The sequence below is a fragment of the Cataglyphis hispanica genome, chromosome 2 (genome assembly GCF_021464435.1).
Source record: "Cataglyphis hispanica isolate Lineage 1 chromosome 2, ULB_Chis1_1.0, whole genome shotgun sequence".
NCBI classification, from domain to species: domain Eukaryota; kingdom Metazoa; phylum Arthropoda; class Insecta; order Hymenoptera; family Formicidae; genus Cataglyphis; species Cataglyphis hispanica.
In genome coordinates this window covers 15,608,211-15,626,120 of record NC_065955.1, presented here as the reverse complement: position 1 = coordinate 15,626,120, position 17,910 = coordinate 15,608,211, and the positions used below count along the sequence as shown (strand labels likewise).

The 17,910-nt window shown below is 27.8% G+C and overlaps 2 protein-coding genes across 4 annotated transcripts; one reads left to right on the top strand and one right to left on the bottom strand.

Moving 5' to 3' along the window:
- The first annotated feature begins 294 nt into the window (after positions 1–294).
- On the top strand, positions 295–14,623 carry LOC126858470 (fatty acid hydroxylase domain-containing protein 2). Of its 2 annotated transcripts, none has more exons than XM_050608843.1 (6): positions 295–463; positions 9,838–9,967; positions 10,525–10,628; positions 10,999–11,326; positions 11,855–12,127; positions 12,539–14,623. In XM_050608843.1, exons 1-6 carry the CDS (start codon positions 439–441, stop codon positions 12,696–12,698), a joined length of 1,020 nt encoding a protein of 339 aa, XP_050464800.1. In that variant the 5' UTR covers positions 295–438; the 3' UTR covers positions 12,699–14,623. The 2 variants fall into 2 exon arrangements, with proteins under 2 accessions (XP_050464800.1, XP_050464792.1); XM_050608835.1 differs by lacking the exon at positions 295–463 and adding an exon at positions 5,853–6,082.
- An 86-nt stretch (positions 14,624–14,709) lies between these two features.
- LOC126858486 (uncharacterized) lies at positions 14,710–17,755 on the bottom strand. Of its 2 annotated transcripts, none has more exons than XM_050608852.1 (3): positions 17,708–17,755; positions 17,367–17,637; positions 14,710–16,766 (listed from the first exon to the last, which is right to left on the bottom strand). In XM_050608852.1, the coding sequence occupies exons 1-3, from the start codon at positions 17,725–17,727 to the stop codon at positions 16,035–16,037; spliced, it is 1,023 nt and encodes a 340-aa protein (XP_050464809.1). In that variant the 5' UTR covers positions 17,728–17,755; the 3' UTR covers positions 14,710–16,034. The 2 variants fall into 2 exon arrangements, with proteins under 2 accessions (XP_050464809.1, XP_050464819.1); XM_050608862.1 differs by having other exon boundaries at positions 14,710–16,760.
- Between the last annotated feature and the right edge of the window lie 155 nt (positions 17,756–17,910).

Sequence of the window (17,910 nt, the reverse complement as noted above, 5' to 3'; positions counted from 1 at the left end):
TTTTTTAGTTTTTCTATGCTGTCATCGTTATCAGCAAAATAGTATCGATAAAAACAATTATTTATATAAACGTCATGTGTTTCATGATACACGTTTTTGGAATGTATTGTTAGGATACATATATGATATTATTATGTACCGAATATGAAATGAATATATCAATTTCGTTCCAGGAGAAAGAGAGAGGGAGAGAGAGATTAAGAAAGACACGTGGTGTGCTCAGCGTCGACGCCATGGGACTACTATGGGACGCAGCGGCGCACTTGCAACTTGCAATTCTCGGCATCTGGTTCGCGTCATCGCCGTCGTCATCGTCGCCGTCGGTGCTATCGACCATCCGCGCGCACCCGGCGCACCTCGTCACACTTGTTCTACGTCGCCGAGCGCTGCGCAGTTTTCCAGTTTGACGTTTGACGCACCGCCGCTGTGTGTGCGACGATGGAGGTACAGCGGCAGTACAAAGGTAGAAAAATCATGCACGATCGTATAAGATATGATGCATGCATGCAAATCTCTTCGCTGCTTGTCATATTATTCGCGACTATTCATATTCCTTGCATCGATGATAAGGTCGTTGATCAACGGCCGACGGAGAAGGAAGTCGATATTACGTATTATAGATATTATGTTTACGCTTACAATTGGAGGATGTTCGTCCGATGTTTATCACGAAGTCTATGGTATCGATATACGAAAAACAATAACTTTTCTGCTGTTTAAATCATATCAGAAGAACGTTTTCCTATCGGAACCTTTGCTAAGCTTCCAGTGACAAAGAAATGACGAGATTCTGATAGCGCGAGTGTTTTCGCGAACGAGCCATTTTGAACGTTTCACTGTGAATGCATGGAGCGATTGTAGTTGCATTTTTTTCCTGAGAAAGATTGAAGTTTTTCATATTGATGGCTTATAATGCAAATTTTCTGCGCATTTTCCAGCGTTTTAAGTGTTAACTGTATAAATTTTACTTCACATATAATGTTCGTTTTAGCCAAAAATTTTAGATAGCTTTACGCGCATAAAATTGTTCTGCTAAATTTTAATTTTAATTTTGCGAAATCTGAAAAATCGAAAATATGAGAAAGAGGACATTTTTCCGCAAAGAGCGCGGTTTTGCTTTATCTCGCAGAATCTATATTTATATCGGGATATACATTCATTTACAAAGAACAATGCAGGGCACTTCCTAAAGTGTGGAACCGAGCGTTCACACCGACACGCATTTGATCAATAACGAAATTTCTGTTTTCATCGAAAGATTGACCCGGTTTCTATCCTTTCTGTGAGGTAGAATGTCGCGATAGTATTAAAATATCGATATTTCATAGATATTTCACAGATGCTTATCCTAAAATGAATTTAATTCCAAAAATTTATATTTTATGAGAGAAAGAAATTTGTAATGATAAATGTGCAGTACTATTTGGCTATATTTAGTAAATAATTTTCCATTTCCACATTTCGTGAAAAAGAATTTAATGTTAGTTTGTAATTTTATTCTATCGAAATAAAAGTAGCTACAGCAAGATTTATTCAAGCTCGTTCTTGATACGTTGATATCTGTTTATATTAGATCGATCTATATCTATAATTTAATCGATTTTATCCTTTTCAATACTATACGTTGTATCACGCACATACGCTGCTTATGTACTAATTAAATGTAGAATCACACAATGTATGTATGTTGTTTACATCGAAAGCGCATTGATCTATAAGTCCTAAGCTACTTATATATAACAAATCTTATAAGTCAAACTAACTTAATACGATATTCCTAACAGACCGTCTCTCTCAATTATTTCTTTATGTAATAATGTAAATAGTATAATAATTATTCAACAAATGAAATTACAATAATTGCACATACTTGAACAAATTATTTTATTATAGAATTGCTCAACTATTTGTTTTTCTAAAGCTCTATAATTTTTTTTAAAGCTCTATATTCAGTTTTGAAATATTGACTTCAATGAAATATTATTTTAAACTGATGCAAAACATGTTGATTTTAACAATATTTTGAGTTTTATAATTTAAATTATTCCTAAATTTTTACAAATATATAGTATTATTAAATTAGAATACACACAGGTAATCTTTCTGTTCTTCAATATAATTGATATATTAACATTTAACTTTGTCTCGTTGTATATCAAAAAAAGATTCAGATCAAGGAAAGATTTATTATCCTTTACCATATAACTGATATATCGAATATAAAATTATTATATTTCATACTCACTTTGATATTATGTTTTATGTTAGAAAATAATTTAGCGTTATTTACATGAAGGATAATAATGAACGTATCATATTAATCAGTTTCATGTCACTATAATTTGTCACTTGAGCAAATAATATCTCACTATTATCAATGTAAAATATGCCATTAATCAATTTTTGTTATAAAATTATTTTAACACATTTTCTTTCCATTTAATTACTCTATAGCTTATTCACACACACACACACACACACACAGCACGCACACACACACACACACGCACGCACACACACACACACACACACACACACACACACACACACACACACACACACACACACACACACACACACACACATATACATTTAAATTGTAGATTTTTAAAGTAAAGATATTTAAAGTATGAACGCGTTCTTTTGCGTAAAAAAATGTATTTTTATTTAGAAGTGACATTCTACGATAATGATACATTTTCTATAATATTGTGATGTGATGTATTGTATCTAAATGTGCAACACAATGTTTGAAAAGTGATATATAAATGTATATTTAATATATATATTTAACTGTATTAGATATTACAAAAATGAGAATATCTTATATAAATTATCTCGATACTTTAATATTACTTTAATACTACTTAATACTAAATTTGATAGAATTTAATCTAGTTGTATCTTTCCATCAAAATAGAAGTTTGTAGTATTAAAATCATTCTCCATAACTATAGTTTTTTAACGAAAAGTGATAAATATTTACACTCATTTATATATCAATTCGTACCTTTATTACCGCAATCAATATCACTGCTATCAGTTTACCACATATTTACTCAATACATAAAAGGAACTATAGAGAAACATCAAGAAGTAAAGCTATTCCGATTGACTATAGACTATAAGATGAACTTTCACGCATCTAAACACGACAATTACATTTAAATTATTTTGTTTACGTGATAAGATGTACATAAACAGCTATATGATCGATTTTCTGTAGAAATATAAAATATATATCCCTGATGAACGCACTTCTCTTCCAAAGTAAACATATTGTTTAACATAAGTAGCTTTAATATGAACTCAGATACTTTTAAGTTTTATAACTGTAATCATTAAACAATCAATCATATATAATAGTTATTTAATGGATTACATTTATTTTGAAAATTATATTGAAAATTAAATAACTCTGAAAATAAATTATGAAAAAAAACAAAGCTTTTAATGAACCTTTCATTTATTATATTTATGTTTTTATATAATATTAGAATTAAATAAATTAGATACATTATGGAAAGAGAGAATTTCTTATTTACTTTATGATTATATAGTCTATTTTTCCGTAATAAATCTTAAATATAAAAGTATCTTACACATATGTATTTTTTTTTCTTACTTTTTGATTCGACTTTATTATTTATACCGAACACATACGCTGCGAGTGGGCACAAAATCATGTTGGTTGCAAACTGATATTGACGTGAGAATCATGTGCTATCTACGCATCAGATTGTATCACATTTCATCTTATTGTGACAGATCACGAATAGCTATCATGAAATGATCGGTGATAGAAATTTATAATACATATTTTCACTCCGTTCGAGATAAGAGACGAGGCGATGATTCACAAAGCCAGCAGCCAACAATACGTTTATTCATCAAATGCATCGCATTTATCGCGTATATTGTCACATGCAATTACAATATTGTGTCATATACATCAATTAACTCTTTTACATGGCATCAACATTTGTTTCGAAATAATATTTAATCTATAAACGCATTGTTATTGATTACCTGCTTTAATTTAAGCAGAACGCTCTCAACATTTCATACTTTTTAATATGAAACACCTTAATATGATATATTTTCTTTTCTTTCTTTTATTAATTAATTAATATGAAATATTACTTGTATGGATATTATTCGATATACACATAAGTTTACATTATTTGTATTATTTTTTTTATAAAGTTTTTTTTTTTTTAATAATTTTGAAACAACAAAATTCTTGCGAACTTATTAAATATCATTGTCTTTATTCAGCGCGGCAATGTTTTATTTTGTATTGTCCTATATATATATATATATATATATATATATATATATATATATATATATATATAGGATGGAATTTAACTTTATAACCTAAATTATCTTTGTTATACATATAATTATTGAAAAATGTCTCCAATAAAGATGCATGCTAAAAAAATTACATTTTATATACCTTATCATACCTTTTCCAAAAACTATAATACTATAAAACTTTTGTCGAAAACATTTTTCGCGGTAACTGCATGCATAACAGAGGTAATTTAGTACATCATAAAGTTAAGTAGCTCCATTATGTATGTATAACCTGCTTTCCCTAATATCAAGAAAGCTATGCCGAAAATATTTAGCATTGAAAGTATAATGTCATTTGCGTTTGTGCTACAGAAGAGAAAAAAAAGTTGTTGATTTGACTAAATGTGTTCAATTGATTATTATTTCTTTAATTGAAACATTTAAATATTTAAGTTAAATACAACATATTAAATTTAACATGACGTATTTGACTTAAATACTTAAATATTTCAATTTAAAAAATAATAATCAGTTGAACATTTAGTCAAATCAACAACTTTTTTTTTCTCAGGTAGTGAAAGTAATTGAATCTATGTTGAAAGCTATTCAGTGTCCAAAGTTGTTATTTTTCAAGAATATAAAGTATATCGATATTAAAAATATATATCTAACAATAAGTCCATTCATATCCCAAATATTTAGCATAAAATATGATTGATTCTTAGAAGTGATGGACATGACATTATATGCCATTTTTGACAAAAATAAAACCTATCAGAATTAGACAAACATTTCAAGCCTATTAAGAAAGAACTGCACGGATTAGCTACGTCACAAATTAATAAATCTAATACATTTTAAAATTCATGAATTTAACATTATTCAAAGCACTTTTAGCCTTTTAAAATATAAAATTAATAATTTATAAGTTAAAGAAAAGATTTGCCCTGTAAAATATAATTTAATCTCAAAATAAATATTATCTTGCATCGAACTAACTTTTTTATAGTGATGACTGTATCACGAAAATTTTATAGTGACACAAAAAGTCATAAAAATAAAAAATTTCAAGAAAATATAAAATTAAAAGAAAATGTAAAAATTTCTCTACAAAGCAAATCTTGACTTTAACTTAGAAAATTAATTATTATTTTTATGTTTTAAAACATTAAAAGTGCTTTGTATATGTGTGTGTGCAAAGTGTCAAATTCTTGAAATATATTAAGTTTATTAATTTTTGACGTCCAGTTCCTCCTTAAATATCAAGTATGAAAATGCAAATTCTTTCGGTGTCTACAGCAAAGTGGGGTGTTACTTTAATAAAAATAAAAAAAAAAAAAGAAAAGAGGAACCAGAAAAAAAAATTCGATTACTATATAGTCGCGAAACATATCGATGGCGAAAAGATGGATATCGAGAGCATAACAACAGTCTCGGTATATTACCTCCAGGCATCCCTACTCTACTCTTGCAACGTAAACAAAGGAAACTGGAGGCGCCGGGGCGACGGGCACGGACGCGTTCGTCGTCCGCGGGCCTTTACTGGCGAGTCGTGAAACGTCCGCTGGTCAGTATCAGTACTGGTCAGATGCGAGTAGTCGGTAGCGGTGAATGATCATCAACGAATACACTGCGTTCGGTTTTGAGCCGCAAGTGCCACGGTAATACTACCATCGATCCGATCCAGTCGAGAAACTAGTTGCGCGGTCGTCGTTCGGAAAAATGTTTTGGTTAAGGAAAGCCCGACGAGCTTCACAAAAGTCGGAATGCAACACGAAAAGTGAGTGCTAACATTGTCGATGCTCGATATTATTAGCGGCAGTTTAAAAGGCGCATGATGATCGTTGACTGATGCGCCTTTTAAACTGCCGCTATACAATTGATGAATTGTCTGGAATTAAGGATGCTTCTTTAAAAATTATCACTTAGCTGTTAAAACATAATTTCTTGCTGGAGATATACGAAGCTTGGTACTCTCGAATATTCTAGTCTAAATATTTCTCTTGCTTCAATAACATGTAAATCTAGCGATAAGATTAAATCGATTAAAATCGCCTTAATTTTTTCAGAAAATTTAATTTAAAATCAATTAAAATGTATCCATTAAGTAAAACATACACGAAGCAGCTATATTAATTTAAATCATTTATTTATATCAAAATGTAATCTGTCGAGAATCGTATACATATCGCGTAAAAAGCTAATTTTCTTTTATATAATTTCCATCTTTTTTTATTAAAAAAAATAATTCAAATTTTTGAGTGTGCTAAATGCCGAGTATTTCAGATCATTGAAATGACCAAATATGATAATGAAAAAACTCTTTATATAGAGTAATACTAATTTTTTTCGCACTTTGTGTGTGGTACAAAGTGCGATCTAATGAAAAGAATAGGGGATGTGCGTGTGTGTGTAATGCATTTTTACGTGCAACAACTAATAGAGATCAATTCTTTTTTTAATTTAAATAATGGAAATATTTCTTCATAAATGTACAATATAATCAATATAATTAAAGCTATTACACACAGTACTGCGCACATAAATTGTTCATTAACTCATCTACAAAATATACTTTATAAAAAGGAAATACGTGAACTTTTAAAAAGAATAAAAATTCTTATTTTCTCATTTCTTTTTTGTTTTATTTATTTATTAATTACTTTCTTATATAACTTCAATGCCTTTGTCGTATTCACAGAATCGATATTTAAATAAAAGTTGAATAAGTTTCTCATCGCACATGACTTTTCCATTTCTATTATTAGATACTTTGACAACTCTTGAATTAATTTTTCATTAAAATAAAATCAACTTGAAATTAATTCAATATAAGTTTCTGTTATCGATTTATGCTTTAAATATTCACTTTTCAAAAATATTTAATTGTCGATATTTTATTTAATTGTCGTATTAAATGTATTTCAATTCTTTGGTCTATTTGGTTTTCATTAATAAAAAATAAACTTGTAATTTCGTCGGTTGAACTATTAAGATAATAAAAGATTTACAAATCTTAATAAGTATAAACAATGATTACGAAGCAATGTCGTCATGTTAACATCTTGATTCACGTGACTTGAAGCAAAAAAATTATGTTGTGTCTACAAAACAGTTATTATTCTATATGTATATGTATGCAATTATTTTCTTCTAAGAATTATTTTAATAATTATATAAAATTATATAAATACTAATCAATCGGTTGTATTCTTGATTAATACTTTAATTTTACCTTTGTTGCGGAAAGACATTGTTGAAATCTAACGTAAGACCAAATCCATGATCAGATTCTCGTGATTCAATTCGATTAATATGTATTTCGATATGTAGTTCATAAATAAATAAATAACACAAAAACGTCTTAAAGTATGAATAATACGAATATGAATAATAGCGAGTGTTTAGGTATTCAAAGAGATCATTGCATGAGTCAAATATAACGATATCACTTATCAATAAAAATACGTTGTTTTTTGACAAGCACTACCAACGCATCGAAATAACTGCTTATTGATAAGTTGTACCATTACATTTGCATTATATTTGATCTTTTTCGATCCATAGCTTATATATATATTAAATACTAAATATAGCATTTCGCAGGTTTTGTAAGATAGAACCTAATTACATAATTAGTAATATAAATGGGCGAATTAAAGAAAGTGCGCAGCACAAATGAACCAAATTAGCGCAGTTGGAATCATTTAAGCCTTGTACGACATAATTCATGAGAATGAAATTACGTCATTCTGTTTACAAAATCACAGTTTGTCAATTATTATGTTACCTGCAAAATAAATTCTTCGATTAAATAAATTATTGGCATTATTGGCAAAATCATATGCAAAAATTTTCATATCGAAGAATAAATAAATTGACTGTAAAATAAGATAATCCCAAATATAATTATCGATAATTAATCGTGTAAATACATTACGTCAGTGATAGCGAAAGCATTTTTTTGTTTGTTTATGACTGATTTTATTTTTTATTTTTTAAATTTAGAAAAATCTATTTATAGAAAAGGGAGAGAAAGAGAATATTTATATTTTAAAGATTATCGCCATTTTATATTTTAAAGGTTATCGCCATTGCTTCTACAATTTTTTAAATCTGTTTAATATAGATGCTTGTTTAGTAAAGATTTAAATTATAATGTTAGTTTACAAATTTTTAATTAAAAATTTAATTTTTAAATAATCTTAAGATTAAACTTGATAATTACAATTTTGTTAGAAAATTGCCTTTATTTTTGTATCTATAAAATTTGAATTTCTAAAATCTTTTAATTTTCTATTGTATAACTTTTATATTATATTTTGAAAAGAGTAATATCTGTTGGCTATATTAGGACTAAAACTTTTATGCTTTTTTATATTAACTCTTTATTTATCACAAATTATAATGAAAGCATATAGGCTCGAAATGATTTTATAATCTAACGAACAATGCTTGTTCTTTGAAAATTGAATCACATTTGCATCGTTGTTATCTGACAAGATGTTAAACGGATTTTATGACGAATATGAAGTGGCGATTGAAAATTTCCGCTTTTGCTCTACACCTGGCTGTCAAGCAGAACATTTGTCGGGCACATTGCCGATGAATACTGATTTGTCTTATGTAATGGAATAACCATTGAACGGTCATTTCGCATAATATCATCATTTTCATTACGTTATTACGAGCACTCTAATAAAATACACAAACGTATAATGTGAGCGATCTGTGAAGAGAAATAATTCTTAAATTCTGAAAGTTCTTTAAATTGCATTGAAAAGTCCAAAAGTTTATCTTTCTCGAAACTCAAAAATCCAGTACGTCCGTTCAAGTTTGTTAGTCCTCCTATCCTTCCTTCTAAATAAAAACTTTAGCAAACATATTAACATCATTATATACTATTTACATATGTTATATATATATATATATATATATATATATATATATATATATAATCTGAAATATAATATACAGGATGTCCTCCCAGATCTGTATGTCTAAATTGAAAAAGAATCGAACACGCCAAAACAAGAAACTTTTCTCTTTGACCATATCTCAAAAATAGCGCTTTCTCAAATCGAAATTTAATAAAAATAGGGTATTGCTATTTTTTACCAAATTCAAGTACATTAATGGCATAAAATATCATTATTTAAATGATAAAAATTACGTTTTGATTATAAAACAGTTATAAAATTTATTGTTTAAGTAATGATACTTTATGCCATTAATATATGTATAATATACCTGAATTTGGTAAAAATAGCAATACCCCATTTTTATTGAATTTTCATTTGAGGAAGCGCTATTTTTGAGATTTGATCAAAGCATTTGCTAAATAAAGAAATTTCTTGTTTTGGCATGTTAAATTCATCCCTTTAGTTTAGACATGCAGATCTATAACTTTCTGTATATAATATATAATATTCTAAATTTATTTAGAATTTTTTATAATTTGTACATTTTTATGTTTTATTGCTTTAATAGTTCCAATAGCTAATCGTTAAAAGATAATCGTTTTACTGTTTGCAGCAACTTCTGCTATCGGCGATGCCTCGAAAAATCAAACGCCGCCGACGCTTCTTTCGAGTTTGAGAAGCGTACTCTTTGTTATCGGAACTGTAGTGATTGGATTTGCTGCCTTTTGCAATTCTCTGACATGGTAATGTATATTGCAAATTTTATTTTTATCAAATTTGTCATATTTTTAGCTCATTATTTTTATTTTTTATTTTTTCTCCTTTATTTTTTCAATTTTCTTTTTTAATTAGCCAAATTTTATTAGACTTGATTTCTTTTTTTTCTTGAACACTTGCCGTTCTCTTACTATTTCATGTTTTCGTTTGACCAAATGTAGTTTGTTTTAAATGTCATTCCCGTTTGATTCAAATGTAGAAAAAAAAGTAACTATAGTAAGTATTTTAAAAATGTTTGTATATTTGTAATCTGATTAAAGAGATTGCAAAATAACAAACTAAAATTTGTTGTTTAATATCGATAACTTCAAAATTCAATAAAACATGCCGAAAAATAACTAACTGAAACTAACTGTTCGCCTGCTTGATAAAGTTCTTTGTAATATTTTATAACAGGAAAAAGAAATTTGCGTGAAAAAGTTATATCTCTTTATACAGAATTAAATAAATTATCGACTATGTTATTTATTTATAATTTATTATGTAATTTCTTTAGATTTTGTTAACTGAACAAAAATTTCAGGCATTTACAAAGATTCTGGGGTGCATCCGGGGACTTCTGGCAAGCTCAATGGGACAAAATTTTGGATAAATTTGGAGATGATCCTGTGACATTATGGGTTTACGGTAAGTTCAAAAAAGATATCACTTTTTAAAAATTCGAAAATAGTAACAAATCCATGTTGCGCTTTTTATACAATTAAGAAAAATAAATAAATAATTTATATCAGAATGTATTGTTTATTTTAATAATAGATTTTTCGATTAATTTTTTGGCATTTCTAATTTGAAATTTTAATAATGGTTTTTATCATTAATATCAATATTAGTAATTTTATAATGATGTCGCGTATATATTTATAATATTTGCTATATCTTCTATCTTCTATCTTTTATCTTGATTGCATCATCTGCTGTTTCACACGTAATTGTTAATAAATTTATATAATCGCGAACAATGAACGTCATTTATCTATCATCTTATACTATATTGTAGGATCTTTATCTTTGATGATCGTGGTTTACTGGGTGGTCGGAGGAATTTACACCATCCTAGATATCACCAATCGACCAGCAGCACTGCGTAGATACAAAATACAGCCCGGTACGAACGAACCAGTGGACAAGAGGGAGTTATGCAAAGTGATTGCTCAAGTACTGTTCAATCAGATCGTCGTCGGCTTTCCTATTATGTATCTCGGCTATTATTTCATGGAATGGCGCGGTTATCCCCCGGTGCGCGAGCTGCCGACTTTCCACTGGGTACTCGCTGAGATTGCGATTCACATATTATGTGAAGAGATTGGCTTTTATTATTCACACAGGTACTTTCTATTAAAAAATAAAAAAAAATTAATACTTCCTATTGACTTTGATAAATAATATAAAAATAAATTTATTCTCTGAACACCAATTTTATCGACTATTAGAAGTCTGGCATACATGTAAAAAATTTTGAAATAGGTAGAATCAAATATGGAATTTAGAAACTTATGATAAATAACATCAATTAATGTTGTCATTGACACGAATTGTCACGTCTAAAAAAAAGTTTATATGTGTAGATAAAATCGAGTAAAGAGAGAAACAGATATGCTTAGCAGATAAAATGAAACTTATACATTTTGCCATTATCTATCTATATAGAAAAATCATGATTAGTTCTATAATTCTTATGTAGACAAATTTATATTAATTATAATTCTAGCTCTTTTACTTAAACTATTTCAAACCCAAAACGATTTTTATTAATGAATGTAAATTTGTGCAAACTGATCTAAGTACGTAAACATAGACATTTACATTTTATTTTCTTCACGCGAAGTATTTGCTGCAATTGAATTATTTTGCAGATTCCTCCACAAGCGCTCTTTGTATAAATATATACATAAACAGCATCACGAATGGACTGCGCCCATAGCCGTCACCGCTATGTATTGCCATCCACTGGAGAATATTGGTTCGAATCTACTTCCGCCTTTCTTGGGTGTATTCATCATGGGCTCCCATGTGGCTACCGCCTGGATTTGGTTCTCGCTTGCGATCCTTTCAACATTGAACGCACACTCTGGTTATCATTTACCGTTCTTCCCCTCGCCGGAGGCGCATGATTTTCATCACTTAAAGTAATGATCTTGTCAATTCTTGTGATTTTAGTTCACATTAAAAGATCTTGATTTATTTACGATTAATAGAAATCTTTAATAAAACTAATCTCATACAATAGAATACGATTAAAAATATATATATAAAAAAAACGATTTTGAATGATAATGATATAATACATTAATATATAGAAATTGTGAATATATTAGCTTCAATATTAAAAAAACAAACATTTTATATATAATTTTATATATAAAATCTTTATAAGCAAACAATAAATCTAAAACTTACCTTTTCTTATATAATTAATTAATTATTTTTATGGATTTTTAAATCTATTTCTATCAAATTCCATATGTTGCATAACATTTGTTTTAAGTTTTATATGAAATATCAAAATTGATAGATGCTGTTTAAATGTTTGCTTTCAGGTTCAATCAATGCTACGGTGTACTAGGCGTTTTAGATCGCATTCACGGCACTGACACGCAATTTCGTAATTCTCGAAATTACGTGCGTCACATAATGATGCTTAGTCTCATACCGCCTAGGGAAGCTTTCCCGGATGAGGCAAAGTACAAGTCAAAGTAGAGATATTTTTGGCGACTCTGAAAGTTATAGATAATTTTCAAAGAGAGGAATTTTCCACATGTTGAATGTAATATTCGCAACAGAAACCGGGTTCGAAAACGACAGATCATGACTGTAATCGATCTTGTCCAGCTAATGGTACAATTAAAAAGTTTCTTTTCTGTAAAATTAATTCCAACAAATATATGATCTTGAACTATACTTTAACCGATAATATCGAGTTATTTTTCTCCAATGAATGAAATTTATAATACTTGAATTCATATTTATATTCGTATTATCATATATTCTCATATATTTTATTAAAAGTAAAAAGGTGCCATATATTTTAATATTAAATCTGAATATACTATTTTTCTCTTCAATTTCTTTTTATTATTCCAATTTATTCATTTTTATGCTAAAATTTCGGATCTTTTTAGATTTAGGATTTATTCAATGTATAATGTTTCTTTCTGGACCGTGTCGTGCGAGGAACTCGACTATCCGCTGATATGTACAGCGATAATGGTTGTATATATAAATGTCAAGGTTGGACTGAATAGAGAAAGTAGCGAAAAGGTTCGTGAAAATGTAAAACATAAGAAATCGATATTTATATCTAAAATATCGACAGAAAAAAATTGAAACGTGAAAGCGCTTCTAATTTACGTTGGGAGCAACAAAGTAAAATTTCCATTATCTGAATACTTATTTAAATTTTAATAGACTTTTTTTTTTAGTAAATCCTTTTGTTTTCGAATTTATTTATGTACATAAAATTTATATTATAATTTTAATAATTATATTTTTAAAATTATATACACATATGACAAATACGAGGATCTCCAATAATTACTAAAATTTTTCTTTCAGTTCAACCTGGGCGCCATATTCGTACATCTTTTCTATAATATTTTTAATGTTAATATTAAAAAAAATAAAAGATGTGTATTTAAGCTGTACATTCATGCACAAGTATATATATTCTTATATTATCTAATAGCATGATATTTTAGTGAATAATATAATGAATTGATAAATTAGATGCGCATATGTACACTTTTAAAACACATCTTCAATCCTAATCGGAAACAGACATCAATTTCTTCACTTTTTTAGATAAAAAAAAAAGTTAAGTAAATATGAAAATAAAATATGTGCATTATTGTTTTATATAAAAGTATTGCTTTCAAATTCCCATTGCAATTAATATTTGAAATTGAGATATTATATTTGTAGTACTTTCAAGCATATAGCATTGTAGTGAAAACCTCAAAATGAATAATATTTCGGACATAATAGCTATTTTTATATTTAGTTCCATAATACAACTATAAGCCGGTCTTGAATTTAGTCTTTAAGACGAGATCTAAGCAACTGTACTTCTCTAGAATAAGTAAAATTGTACTGTATGGTTGAAACAAAATTTTTAGCGTTTTAAATTCCATGGAGTACAATTGAAATATGCTCTAATAATTATATATATACAACACTGATAATTTTTTATCTAATAATGAATGTTTGTTATAAAATATTTACATAATATTCTGTATTTTTTCTGCGAAAAAAAACTTATTTATTAGAATTGAATAAAAACCGGAAATATACTTGTCTTATTTTACTAATTTTATTGGACAATTTTCTTATTTCACAATGTTTCACATATCGCAGTATTTTTACTAAGATCTTAAAACTTCAAATAAGTACAGAAGAAAATGGAAAATAATTTGAAATTACATTAAATTAACAGAGATTAGAAAGAAACAAATTGGAGATTAATGTCTAAATGTGCAAATATATAAAATACACATATGTAAAGTTCTCTTTCTGCATTGTGATTCTCATCGAGTATACATATGTAAGACTCATAATTAATATGTATAATAATATTATCGAATTTATGTATCATGACAAGCTTATTAATAAAATCTTTACAAATATCATTTCCTCTTTTTCTCTTTATATCTTTGTAATATTCTTATATTATACATTATTTTGATGGGTACAAAATGAACAATGTAATAACATATAGCTTGCAAGTATGTATATTTTATATCAATAATTTTTTTTACATAGTACAAAAATAATTATTATTTTATTGCTTTCCCTTATATATTTGACAAAATATATATTTCAAAGGTCTAAAAAATGCAATCTTATTTTCATAAATCACAATCTTAAAAAATCTTATATAGATTGAGTAGTAATTTCACAAATCATTGTTTATCATATTTACATAGCAAGACAAACATCCCATGTTGTTTTCTTTTATTTTCTATGTATGTGACAATTGTGGATAAAGTACTTTCACACTAATTAAAGAGATTAAAGATTTTTAAAACATCTCACACAAAAAAATGCTGCATTATAAATATAAAAAAATACAAATAATAAACTTGTAATATATATTACACAAATTGAGTAACTCTTTGGTAAAAATTTGTGTAAATTATCGCATCTCAAATATATATGTCAAACTTATCTTACAAATAATGACTCTTATGGAAAGAATGGCGCGAATATTATTTATTAAGAGAGCACTTTCAAAATATAATATCTTTTTATTTTTATCTTGCAAATCGAGAATACAAGTTTGGTTTCTGTAAACTCATGGCTCTGTAGAAATTTAGATTATTATTATTATTGTCAGATTTTGCAATTGGACCCTTAGTGAATGTGTCATTTTCTAAATTGGCATCAAATGCGATATGTGCATTTATAGATATATATATATGTGCATTTATATATATATATATATGTGCATTTATATATATATATATATATAAAATTTTGATAACAAAATTTATATTAAAATATTTGTTATATATCAATGTATACTTATCTTAAACAATTATATTAAATTTTTTTAAAAGATGCTATAAAAAGTATTTCTAAAATCGTTATTTCGATGTTTTTGATGAAATATGTCTTTGTTTTTCTATATATATAATCCCAAAAATAACAACTTATTAATTACCATGTAATAAATTTTCATTATCTCACTATTAAGGCAATAGTATAAAAAAACTGTATAGCAAGTTTGGACACTTTAGCATAGCAAGAGTTCGAACATTATAATATTATATATAAGTAGCACAATATATCTAACTATACATTGATAAGTGCATAGTAAAATGTCAAATCCTTTGATATAATGATCAAATAATAGATATTGTCGTTTCAGACATTTTTATGTAAGAAGGAACCAATGCTAAGTGTCATACTTGACTATTTCGAGAAAATATGTACAAATTTACATTTATGGAAGAATATAGAAATTGATGATTGGATTTTCTCTTGCATAACTACACAACATTTAATCGCGCAAAATAGACATTTTCTTATATGCGATTCTCAATCATTGTACATTCCATCAATCAGAAAATCCATCCTTCGGTAGTGTCTCTTATCCCAGCAATCTCGACCGCGTCTGTACAATACAAAAATAGCAGCACCCAGAATTGGTAAAGCAACGATCGTTATAATAACCGGGACAATATAGTCGATTTTTCTCGGCATGCCCAATGAAGGGTTCTTTGTTCGTAAAGGCAATCTAGATTCATTCGATTCCGGTCCGTCAACAGTTGTCACAGTCGGTTTAGGTTTCGGTATGTGTTTCTCAATATGCGAGGAATTTGACATTGTTGTATGATTTACAACCTCTGTGTGAAATGTAGTTATATTTGTTGGTATTAAACTCTCTCTCTCTCTTGTACTGAAATAACTGGAATTCATACTGTGATTTAAGCTGTTATTGATAGGTGAATTGGTGACATTTAAATTCAGAATAACAATGGTGGAAGTTTCAGATTGACTATTGACATGAATAGTTTCAGAAGCAGATTCAGAGACAGTTTCTATTACAGATTTTGTAGTGATCTGTGGATTCATCTGTGGATCCATATTCTGATCTACACCTTTTCTTGGTTTTATTTTCTCCTTTCTTGCTAAAGAACTGTCATTTTTCTCTTTAGGCATATTTTTTTTTGCTTTAAATTCATCAGCAGTATTTTCAATGTTTGCATATGGAATAGTTGTGGACTTTGATATAGGTCCCCATTCTGTCGTCCATGATGTTGACTGCAACTTAAAATGTATATACTTTACTATTTTATAAAATTTTATTCATATGACTCCTCTCTTATATATAGAATTATTATATTGAATAAAATGTAATTTTCTAAATGTAGAAATATAAGGATGACAATAGTTTTTAGATAGCGATAAAATAAACATATAAAATAAATACAAATGATATTAAAAAATATAACAATTTTGTAACTTGCTGAAAGGAAAAAAAATATATTTCAATATGTGCAGCAATGAAATAAATTTCAAATAAAGTAAGAATTGTAAAGCTATAAAAATTATTTCAAATAGAAATTGAAGATATTAAAGAAAATAAAATTCACAAATATAGAAAGTATTAATAATAGAAACAAAGACAAAAAATATATCAAACAAGAAAGTGTGAATCATATAGCTAAAAATATGCAAAAAACTAAAATATATGAAAGGAGAATATATAAAACACGAATGGAGAAATCCGAAATAGTGAAATAATAAAACTAGTAAAACAAAAAAAAATATATATATATATATATATATATATATATATATATATATACATAAAATAAACGCGACTCTCACATATGCAAATGGAAAATACATATTAAACTAATTCACCTTCGATATTTTCTTTTGGTCGACTACATCAGATGGATATTTGACTGTAGATGACGATGATTTAAGCGAAGGATCTGAACTAGAAATTGACGGTACCGGAGATATACCATCTGGTTTCGTATTGACAGATGAGGTTAACGCTGCAGCGAACAACGTAATTAGCAATAACAGATGTTGAAAATCAATTATAGCCATATCGCGTCGCGGACGCGAAACGGTGCACAAAAATTCCAAGAAGCTCGACAAGATACTTTCGCGTGCGTGGACAAAACTAAAAATAAAAAAAAAAAAAAATAAATTATTCACGCTGTATCAAGAGCTACTGACAGCTCACAGCTCACAGATCACAGACAGTAAGCATAAACCCATAAAGATAAGCACAAGTCTGGAGTCTGGTCTTTGGCCATTTCAGTGTATTCAAAAATGAACTGCACATGCGCAGATTTTGTAGGTAACCAATTACAGTACACAGATCAGTTTTAATACCGCTCTCTATTTGCGTTCTCTCGATTCTATGAAAATATCTATTAAAGCATTGAAATGG